Below are 11,441 nucleotides of genomic sequence, written 5' to 3'. Positions count from 1 at the left end.
TTTCAAAACAAATGTTAAACACGAAAAGATTGATCTGAGCTGTCTGAGGTGATCCATTGCATCTTTTCTCCAGCTATCAATTAATAGCAAGAAAGTTATTGTTTGCTGTCTCACAGCCAGCTAAGTAACAAAATTAATTGGCCATATTTAAGACAGCTACTCCCTACATGTGAAAATTTTGGGAAAATCACTAGGAGGAAGAAAAATAGCTTTTGGGTGTTATTGAAAATAAATCTAGTTTTTAGACAATGAAAATATTTTATTCTCCAAGTTAAAACAGAATGTATGCAGCCTGTTTCTAATTCACATTGTCCGTGAAATTGAAGCAATGTATTCATCTTGACCTCCATACTCGTTGTCCCTAGTAAAAAATGCTCTACATCACTTGATCATTATTTGCTGAGATTGTTTACTGTTAAGTTTGTGTATGATTGCAAATTAAACGAGCACATTGAATCTCCATCATCTAACACATGGCCACTATTCATATCTGGCAAGGCCTGGTTTTCTTACTGAGCACTGAGAAACCACCTCAGATACAGTATTTTCCTTGATATTGAAAAAGTGCTGTGTTTCAAATCTTCTGCAGGACAGAAAGTACAGGAGATAAGCAGGGCTTTTGAATATAAAACCAAACTATTTTAAACCTAAAACAGTAGTTAAACCTCTTTTATGCAAGCAATTGAATATTAACATTAGCTTAATAAGAGGTAAGAAAGTAATGGTCTCATCAATGACTATATGAACAAATATCCAGCAGAATTTGATTGGTTAATTAATTGCTATGTCAAAATTATCGTTGAATGATTCCCAGGTTATAGAAACATTTTTAAAAATAAACTGTTATTTTAGGGGTCAAATTTCTTGGATAACTATACCGAATAACTTTAGAAAGGATTCTTTTTCAGAAGGTTACTGCTTGATGCTTTCTGAAGACCTGACACTGTCAGAGCCTCTCATGTTGAACATCTAAGGTGTGATATACCCAGTGCTATTATTTTTTAATTTTGCCCACTTTTGTTTATAAAAATAATGAAAAAAAATTCTTTAGAAAATCAGCAGATTTATCAAAGGGGAAAAAAAATCTTTTCTTCACCACTGCTTTTCCTTGCTGATGGATGGCTACTTTCTAAGCTTCAATCCATGCAAGTAGATGAAAACCAGTGCCATCTCTTCAAGGCCGTATTTTCAGAAGCTTGCGAGTTGGCCAGGAGATGCTCCTGAGCTTGTCCTCGTTACTGCTCCTGGCACCGTGCTTGGCTGGTGGTGGACATTGGCTCTGCTGGCCATGGGTGCTCCACATGGCTGGAAACACCTCCCAAAGGGGAACTACAGCTGCTTCACATGTACAATTGCTGCGTGCTGTAGGAGAGCTCGCTGGCTGTTTTTCTTTCCTTAACCTCTAACTGCTACAACCCATCAATCATGGTAATTGATTTCTCTCCCTCACTTACAGATCTTCATCTGGTCTCTCCTTTTCGGAGCCTGATCTTACAGGAATCTGGGAAGCTGCAGCCTATCGCCAGCGGGCTTTGCAACGGGGCAACAGTCGGCTGCATCAGCGGGGTGAATGGCATTAGGATGAGGTGCTGCCACCCTTGAGCAAAGCCCTCCGCCTGTCACACTGCTCTCTCCGATTTCTTCGTATTTCCTTTCCCCTGCTGCCGCTCTTGGAAAGGTGAAGCCCTGTGGTGTTGGAGCCCAGCTGGTACGAAGGCACGAAGTTGTCAAATTGTTACTGGCTAAGGAGATGAGAAGCTGCAGCCTCAAGTTTGAAAATTACACAATAGCATCGCAATGTCGGTGTTGCTGCTCACTGTAAGCGCTGGATCTTCCTATTCCTGGCGGCCCGCCAGCGGGCTTTGCAACGGGGCAACAGTCGGCTGCATCAGCGGGGTGAATGGCGTTGAGTCTTCCCTGTGACCTACAGCCGTGAGCGTGCGAAATCACGGCAGGCAGGCGTCCACTGCTGGGTGGATGAAAGCTGTGTAATCTGTGAATGGCATGTGACAAGCTCCTGGGGGAGAAAGGGCTGACAGCAAAACGGGGAGAGTAACGAGTTTTATCTTCTGCGTGGCAGCACTCGGTGATAAAATAGCATTGGGATTTATGTCCCAGGATCTGAATTGTCACTGGCCAAGGAGAAGCACTTCGTGGGACAAATAGCATTATCAACAGAGCATGCGTGTGCAGCTTGCTTACATTCTGAATAACCCAAGAATGCCAGCGCGAGGTAATAGCTGACATCAAACCATGACTTCTTTAGGCCTCAGTTGGTTTATCTTGGCCTCATACCCTACACCATTTAACCCTTGGGTCTCCATCTGTAAATTTATCTTTTGTAAGACAATATAACTGCACCAAAGGCATTGGAGAATGAGGTGACCCACCTGAGTTAAATGGAAATTGATATTGCTAAGTAGCCCTGGAGGTCAGGCTGTGAGTGATATATAATTCCTCATAAACGATACAGAATTTTGCAATATCACATTTGACACAGGGATGAGGTTTCTTAAGTTCTGCTGTTAAGGAAGAAATGATGCGGTTTTCAGCCCACTGTATTTGGCAGTGGAGCCAGATTTACAGGAGCATGTAGGTGCCTAAAGCTGGTGGCAGGCTCCTTGTGAAACTGATAAAGGGAGGGACCAGCTGTCCTGGTTTTCCAGTGGGAGCCCTGGCACTGCCAGCTCTTCCCCAGTGGCTCCAGCTGCAGCAAGGAGGCACCAACCTGCAGGTGGTTTGGCAACACTCGGGCACAGTCCAGCACATTAAATTAAATCACCGGTGAAGGCAAGAGGGAAACTTTTCAATTCATCCTAAGGAGGACCTGCCCTCCATTAATTTAAGATAAAAATTACGGATTGTTCCAGTCATCAGCTTATTTCCTACTATGGTACGTTGGTGAGGAGATGGACATCGTACGCTACCATGTTGGGGATGGATATGAAATCTTGCTTAAGAGAAAGCTCAGGAGGTATTTCTTGTCATCCTGATGCACTCAGTCCTACAAAAAAAATGATTGTTTGCTACTTTCTACAAAAAAATGATTGCTTGTTACTTTTTTTCACTGGCACAGAGCAAAATGTGTTTTAATGCTTCACGTCCATTCTCCAGCTCTGCGTAAGGCTGTGGTTTGGGGTGGGGCGGAGAAAGGCTCCAGGCACGGGAATGAGACAAAATGTTCTTGTGGTCATTCGTGTGGCTTGTCACCCCCACCAGGGGAGGCAGGCACAGCTTTTGTGAAGGCTCTGACAGCACTGAAACCAGCTGGGACTGCAGAAAAAATGCACAGGAGGAAAAGTCCCGGCATGAAGAACCTGTTTCTCATAAGGAAAAAGCCCATCACAGAGCATAAAGCCAACCCAGCAGTGCCATTGCTCTGGAGGGACGCGGAGGGGTGAGTGCACGTTAACACCAGGTCACTGATGCTTTTCCCTGACACTTTGTGCACCCTCACGGCACAGATGCACAGAGATACCTGCTTCTGCAGGGACAGTTTGGAGACCTCCTGTTTGCTCGGAGCAGTGCACAGGCAGTCAAAAGGGCAGCACTTCCCATCACGGGTGGTGGGGAGAGCCGCCTGCTGCCCCATGGCTATCCGCCTGCCCTGAAGCACGCACCCTGCAGCCAAGAGACGCTTTGTCCTCTGGAGTACACGCTCCATAGACAATGCTTTTCCTGACGCAAAAGCAAATTATCCACGCTTCAGCTCCATGGGGGGACTTTCTCGAAAGGAGGCAGCGCCGAGGGGAAAAAATGAAAATGACATCCTTCCCCTTCCAAAGAAAACAAACCTCCTCCTGAACCCCTAATTAAAATGCGAAGGTTTAATATACAAACCAGCAGAAGGCTTAATCATCATGACTCAGCTCACAGGGAAAGACGTCCAGCATTTCTGCTGAACAGCAGCACATCGTTGGCTTCCTGCGAGGAGAGACTACCGTTCGTCATTCCCTGGAAAGCGCCTGATGTTTTGATTGTAGGGGATGTAAGCAATGGCCTGTCGTCTCTCACTTGCAAGGGAGGCAAATTCCGGTGAAAGAAAGAGGTGAGGACAGCCAGAAGAGCAAGCCTGGAGTCCCAGGCTCACGGAGCTGGGAGTGGAGTGTGGGCTCATGGACCACCCAGATGCTCTCCCTGTCGTCCTGCAGCATCAGCCATACCCAAACCTTTTCCAACAGGCCCTTCTCAGGTCTGATCTTGAGTATCTCCATCCTACACAGGCAGGCTTGGGACAGCGTTTAACGAGCTATGTTGTGAGAACTTTTTTCTTGGTATCTAACCTAAGCAACCCTAGGTACAGGTCTGTCCCGTTCATCTAGTGCCACGTGGGCACTGAGACTTGACTCTCCTTGCAGCCTTCCCCCTGTCTCGATGGAACCGTGCCCTCTACTTGCCTTTACTGAGGTCCAATTTTATGTCAGTCAGCTTAGGCATTATATATTTTCAAGTAAACTATGGGTGTTGGGCACCTAATAGCATACATATATGTATATGTATATATGTGTGTTTACATATATATATGAAGTTAGCACCAATCTTTTCTTTTTATATCAGCTTTATGGTATAATATGAAGTTAATGACCTGTTTTAGATAGAAAATGAAGCTTCAAGGCAAGTAAATTTACTTGTAAACTCATATAAAATTTCATGAACGCTTCTGGTCAGGAAAAAAAAAGAAAAACAAAAAGAACACTTTTTTCAACATTTGCTAAGCAAATTAGAAAAAATTAGATTTTTATTAGTTTTTCACCTGGAAATTAGTTTGTTCTAAAGTTTTGAATCATATAGAACATTTTAGTCAACTGGAAATAACACTGAGAAGGGAAGTATTCTGCTGATGAAACAAACAAATGGAATTTGAAATTGGGATCAGTCTGAAACCGTTTCCTCTCTCTCTCTCTCAGTTTGGCTGGTGAATTGAGGAGAATTATTTGCATGGTATCCACTGCCTTTCAACCTAGGGCTGCAGGAATCCTTGTACCCTGGATTTGTGACCACAGAAGCCTGTGAATAGCAAAAGAACATTTAAGCACAGGACTCTGACTACAAATAAAAATACATCTTTGTGGAAATCTAATGAGAAGATAATTCACAGGCATGTTTATTAGTAGGAAGCTGTTGCATAAAATGTATGGGTAAGGCAAAACATTGATTAAAATACCACCCAGGTAAATCAGTTTCCCAGGCAATATATGGAGAGCACTGCCATTTAACCGCTGTGAGGCAGCCAGCAAAAATGCTAGAGCAGCCTGCCAAATAGCTAGATGTTGCTGATGGAAAAAATTAGCCTCAGTACATTGGCATCTGGAGTCTGTGACTACCATCCAAAAAGAAAAAGGACTGGTGCTGTGGAATTGGGTAATTGCACTCCAGCAGCCTACCACAAGTCTGCTGTGGCTTTGTCGTTAAAAAAAAAATTAAAAAATTAAGTGTTTTTAATTAAAAAATAAGGCTTTGAAAGTACAGAAAGTAAGATGTTAGGGAAAGACATACAATTAACTGGATAAAAGGAATCACAGTTTCTGTGTGTGTCTGAGTAAAACACAGACACAGATATATGCCTATGTGTGCATGTGCCGTTTTGTGTTTCTGAGTATTTGCTTCTGTGTTAGCTCTGTGTCCATTTCACAAAGAATTATACACTCCATTTACTTGAGATTCCAATGTATATTGCTTGGGAGAAAAAGCAATTTCTGAGTACAGCCCGTGTTTTAGCAATTGTATTCCTTTTTCTCTTTCCCCGCCCCCTTTTCTGTTTGTTTGTTGTTGGTTTTTTTTAGTTATTTGAGGGGAGCTGTCAGATGCAGGCAATCACCCCCTGTTGTGATCCTCAGGGTAGGGGTGTAGCTGAAGCAACAACACTGGAGCAGCCAGTAGAGATAAATTACCAGTTCTTAATCTGAAAACATGCTTATTCCTAGGAGAAATTTACAGGAGTCATGATACATTAATGCAAAACTTTTAGTTATCTGAATGTTCACAATTTGCTTTACTGCTGATGCCCGGGGAAATGACGCTGAAACCACTCTGCTTATGTTTCCGCATGGCTCTTTGTTTTGAAAACTTTAGTTGCAGGTGTTTAGAAGTCCTTCCCTCCAAAAGAGCAATGACACGTACTTCTCATATGTGAAACTTTAAGGAAAATCTACTTAGGCGTTTTCCCATTAAATTAAAAATCGCTGTATTTCTTGTACAAGACTGACTGAAGGAGGTTTAAAACCTCAGGCCTCGCGAGCATCTAGTTCTCAGAGAGGAATATGCTTATTGCCTAATTAACTGTTTCTAGGAATTAAAGAGTTTATCAATGATAGAAAACTGCGCAACATGTGGACATAAGATACTATTTTACCTATTATTCCAAATATACATGGATCTGGTAAAATCTGATCTCTCCTCTCCCCTATCCACTGCAGAGGCAGTGAGAGGAAGCATATTATTTGTGATAGACATTGATGGGACTAATCATATGCTTAAAGTTGGGGAGTGCTTAAGTGCTTTGCGGGATTGATGGCCTAAAGGACCGTGTGCACTGCACCAGGTACTCATGAGAAGGATCAGTGAGGGATGCAATGCGATTGCATTGTAACTTAGACTATTTTTGATTTTGTTTTTGGCCCTTGGTGCTATTTGCATGTGCGTGACAGTAAATAAACCTCCCTTTCTATAAACAGAGCAACAAATAGGAGGTGGTTCATACGCCGTGGTGGAATACCCACAGAACAAGACAGGTACTTCTGCCTGCCACAGCGTTTCCACACTACAAGCCAATGTGAGGAAGAGGCAGGGCAAAAATTAACTAGAGGTCACTGTTGGGTGAAAATACCTAGTGTCAAGAGAGGTGTTCAGAGGTGTTGTGTTGGAAGACATACTTTTCGTATGGGATGATAGACATACTGAAGTCAGTGTTAATTTTTAGTGACAATTCTTGTAAGCTTTATTAATGTCAGATAAGAATCATTAGTGATAACTCTTTGAAAATGTTTTTAGCCATTTCTGGAAAACTATTTTTCTTAAAAATCAAATGAAGCAGAAACAGAATGGATTCACTAAGAACGAGGCAAGTCAAAGGTTATTACAGGAAAAAAACTCATTGACTTAAGCACAACCCTATGCAGCAGAGCACTTAAGCAGGTACTTAAGGCAGGGCATATACCTAACTGCTTTCCTGAGTCATAGCTATGATTACAGGATGTTTCATTTGCTCTTTGTAGTGTCCTCAGGTCCAGAGATCTTTTTGCTTAATTCACTGTAATCAATCAAAAGTTATTAGCATTCCCACTGCTGGGATTATGAATTACATTTCTGTAATAAATGTGAATGCCATTTCCCTCATCTCATGTTCTTTCAAGAGCCCTAAAAGTTTTATTTCAGCTTTCAAACTTGCACTGAGGGCTTTGGCTAGGAGTTAGTGCTTCTGGCTTGCTTGAGCTAATTTGGCAAGTAATTTTAAAACAACTTCTACTGTATGTAGACTTGCAGGCTTTGAAATATTGCTCAGTCAGCTCTTAATTTCATGAATGGTTTGTCTGATTAGGCGCCCAGGTGAAACACAATCAGGGGAACCTGGTGAGCCGTAACCCCTCCGTGGGGAGGAGGAAATGAGGTGGATTTGCTTGCTCCTTGGCAGAGCATTACAGCCGCTCGGCTGTCATGCAAAGGGGTATCGCCTCCCCTTGTCCACCTTCCAAGAGCATTGCTGCTGTATTTTGTGAAAAGTCCTATTCTGACAACACCTATTAGGCATGCCCTTGGGTATCTACTGGAGTGACCCTCTAAGGGAGTCTCGTTAGTGGGCCTTGACTCAGCTTAAGCTTGATGAGCTGCCAAGGCTTAGGGCAGCTCCTGGTGTGGGCAGGAGGACCATGCTCAACCCTTATCGATGGGGTGTCCAGGTCCTGAAACTCCCAGGTAGGTCAGCTGCTTGCTGAGCATGAGCTGTCAGGATCAATATTTTGGATTTAACCTTCTAAACTTGATCCAAGCCCCACTTTAGGTCTCTCAGGACAATTTTTGGATTTCCGTCTCTTAGAGTTTCCTAAAAGCTGCTTTGTTTGGGGTGGACCTTACAGCATCTGTATGGTGATAAAGCTGAGCTGGCAGAAAGGGCCCTGGTGGGATCAGGGTGTTCAGGGTCTCACCCACTTCTTGCTGGCCGCAGTGGGCCCATGACAGAGACACAAGCCTGCAGGCTTCAGGTAGGTTTTAGGACATGCAGAAGTGTGGCCGCTGCGGGGAGCCTGGCTTGCCAGGTCTGCAAGGATGAGGAGTCCCAAAACCACTGACAGAAATCCCGACAATAAAGAAATTATCTTCAGCAAGGAATTAATAGAAAGTATAAGCATGAACTGTAGAGAGGAAGAAAAGCAAACCAATCCAAAAAATCCCAGAACATTTGTTTCCAAACTCTTAGCAAAGCAAGACATGCTATATCCTGAGGACAGAACAAGAAACCAGACCGAGTTTATATAAAGCTACATGTGGAAACCTCCCCAGTAACAAAATGAGCAATAAAAATCAAATATCAATGAGAATCCAAACATTCATCTTTAAAATCACTGAGCAGTAAATTACACATCACAGACCTCTTCAGTGTTCTGGCAAAAGCTGCACAAATGGAAACTCCTGAATGCAAATAAAAAACAATGTGTTTGTTTAATTCTACAGCTAGAGCAAGACTCTGTACAAGCTACATTTTCTAAATAAGATTTTTTTTGTTGCCTAGGTTGAAGAATGCCTTTTTCCAGCACGACCTACAAAGCATTTAATCAATCCTGATGGTAAAATTAAGATGGCAAATTCCTTCCTCCCTTTCCCAAAATGAAGAGATGGGCACGTTTCCTAGGACAATTTGAAAGGATTTGTCAGACATTCTCTACTGAAACCCACAATCTTAAAATAAATTCAAAGGAACTGAGTGGGTTTGGGGTTTGCTCTCTGTCAGGAGCTTTTATTTGTTTTCACCCAGGGCTGGATCACGTCATGGCCATGCGAGCAGGAACCTGCTCAGCATTGCGGAGAGTGAGCTCCGGCTGTCATCTCCTAAAGCCGGAGCAGGAGAAAGAAGAGGCTCTGGCTGCCCCAGGAGGAGGAGGGAAGAAATGCACGTGGCATTTGGAGGATAGCTTGAGCCCATCTTCTGCCTGTGAGCCGAAGCCGTGCCTGTTTATGTCTAATCCTTCAGACTGGCATTTTACCTTAAAACCTCACTCTGAAGAATGAACTCCTTTACAGGTAAGGGACGTTTCAAACAGGCCAATACTCAGTTCCCCATTTTTCCCACATTGCAAGGCAACAGCAAATCCAAGTGAATGCAGCTGTTGGAGTAGTTTCTGCTCAACGCGGGAGGCTGCAGAGTCAGGCCTTTAAGAAGCAGCGCTTTTCTTATGCAGAGATTGATGGGATATGGGTCTTTCGTACCACCTTTATCCCTGTCATGATGTGGCAGGCCCTTGGTCCTGCGCTCCACAGGTGCTCTGGTTTTCTCAATGCTTTATGTGTTGGTGTGGCCAAGTCTCCACCGACCGAACTAGGCATGGACAAAAGACCAGTGCCTTTCTGAACAACTAGTCCTAAGATATCAGAAAGACCTTCACATAACTCATTATTATTTTTATTGATTGGAAATAAAGCGGTATGCCATCTGATATTTTATGAAGTAACGCACAAACACTCTTAATATGAGGAGCAGCAGAATGGGGTTGCAAGCCCTTAAAAGCTGTTTTAGCAGTTCTCTTCCCCAAACTGTTTTAAGGTGACTAGCACAAAAAGCTATGCTGATGATTATTTGGATCTTCCCCCTTTCCCCTTTGGTGAGCTGTGGTGAAACCCTGTGAAATGCCCATTTTTGGTAGCATTTAATTGTGGATGTTTGCACAAGACATTTTAAAGCTTCAGTGATAGATTATGAACCCTTTCTTTTAAATATGCCATTACAATTTCCCATTATATTGTTGCAGTGGACTGAACATAGCAGCAAACCAAATCCTAAATCCATAAAAGCAGTAAATTAAATGTGGCTCCAGTGGTTTTGGAGCTTGACCAACAAGTTATCTTTATTAATGCATTCAGGGAAAAGGTCTCATTTTATTACATTATTTTCTTAATGATAAAGGCAGTAATGGAATTTCAGCAGAACACACCAAAGGAATCTTAGTTTGCTGGCAGTTGGGTCAAATTCTTGTCTGCGTGTGCTTGGTACAGGGTTAAGACTTGGCAGTGTCCGACTCACTGACTTCTGTCTTGAAAAGCACAGTCTCTTGCTGCTTCTCTGTACTTGCTAGTTGACATTTTCTTGGCTTTAAATGAAATTTTGACACATAAATCCCACATGTCAAATGATATTGTAAAACAAGCATCCAAGTGTCAGCACATAGCCCAATAGTCTAGGGAGTAGAGAATAGAATAAGGAACACCTTTATGCAGTCTTTCATCTACATCCAGCCATCTGCAAGTAATTTGAAACCAGTTTCAAATGAAGCTAGGTTGTTTGGCCTGTTAACCACACAAAGCCAAAGCAGAAGTTTGGAGTCTTCATGGCTTTTATTGACTTGCTAATAAGTAGATAAAGCCTTTATTTTCCAAAACTGTTCTTTTCTCAGATAGCCCATGCCAAAGAAAGCCTAATTGAAATTACAGAAGTCTCTTGCAGAGTGCCACAAATTCCATTTTTAAATAGCCTGCTGATATTGAAAGACTTCCTGATGAGCCTTTCACTTGCAAAGCAGGGCTGGTGGTTTCCCCACTGATGAGCTGTTTTGTTGGACTTGGGGAGACACTAATGGTACCAGGTTCCTACAAAACAGCACCAACAAAGGAGTGTGGATTTACATGATGATGGGCTGGCCCCAAGATTCACCACTAAAATACTACAGCAAGCCTCACGTTGCTGCCTGCTGCAGTGGGTACTTTGCCATACGTACTTCTTTTCTGTGTCGTACCATTGGAAAAACAGAACAGCAGGTAAGCCGTGATTTAACAGGGGTTTCATGGGCCTTCAGCTGTGGCAAGCTTGGATTCAGTAGAAATAAACTGCACATTCAAATGATATTTTAGATATGAAGCCAGTGATGAATTTCAGATGACAAAGAAACATGGACCTTGAAGAAAACCCAACAGAATTTACCTGTGTTCCCAGAGCGAAAGGTCCTGTGAACCTCAATGTGTAGGCACTGTCAGTGAGACCGGAGAAACGTGAAAACAAGCACCGTGACCTGCAGAATCTCACCTGAGGATTGTGAATATACCCAGAACATAAACAGTGTGAAGCAGGTGCAGATGTGAAGAGCCAGGAGATTGGGAGTACCACCTTAATTAAATGCAACTATTTATAGCTGTCAATCTAACTGTCAAATATGAAAGATATGTGTATATATATGTGGATGTACATATATATTTATATCTAAATATATAATTCCTAGGAAAAAAAAATCAATCTGATT

General features: G+C 42.7%; 1 protein-coding gene across 1 annotated transcript in view; it reads left to right on the top strand.

The window, feature by feature from the left end:
- The first annotated feature begins 1,797 nt into the window (after positions 1–1,797).
- The window catches only part of SFRP2 (secreted frizzled related protein 2), a 155,703-nt gene continuing 146,059 nt past the window's right edge, over positions 1,798–11,441 (top strand). Inside the window, exon 1 of the mRNA XM_009283354.1 lies at positions 1,798–1,896. Coding sequence (XP_009281629.1) covers positions 1,798–1,896 — 99 coding nt within the window. The remainder of the gene's footprint in view (positions 1,897–11,441) is intronic.

The sequence above is a fragment of the Aptenodytes forsteri genome, unplaced genomic scaffold (assembly GCF_000699145.1).
Source record: "Aptenodytes forsteri isolate BGI_AS27 unplaced genomic scaffold, ASM69914v1 Scaffold6, whole genome shotgun sequence".
Classification (NCBI taxonomy): Eukaryota; Metazoa; Chordata; class Aves; order Sphenisciformes; family Spheniscidae; genus Aptenodytes; species Aptenodytes forsteri.
The sequence above is the reverse complement of the archived record's forward strand: the minus strand, read 5'-3'. Positions and strand labels throughout refer to the sequence as shown.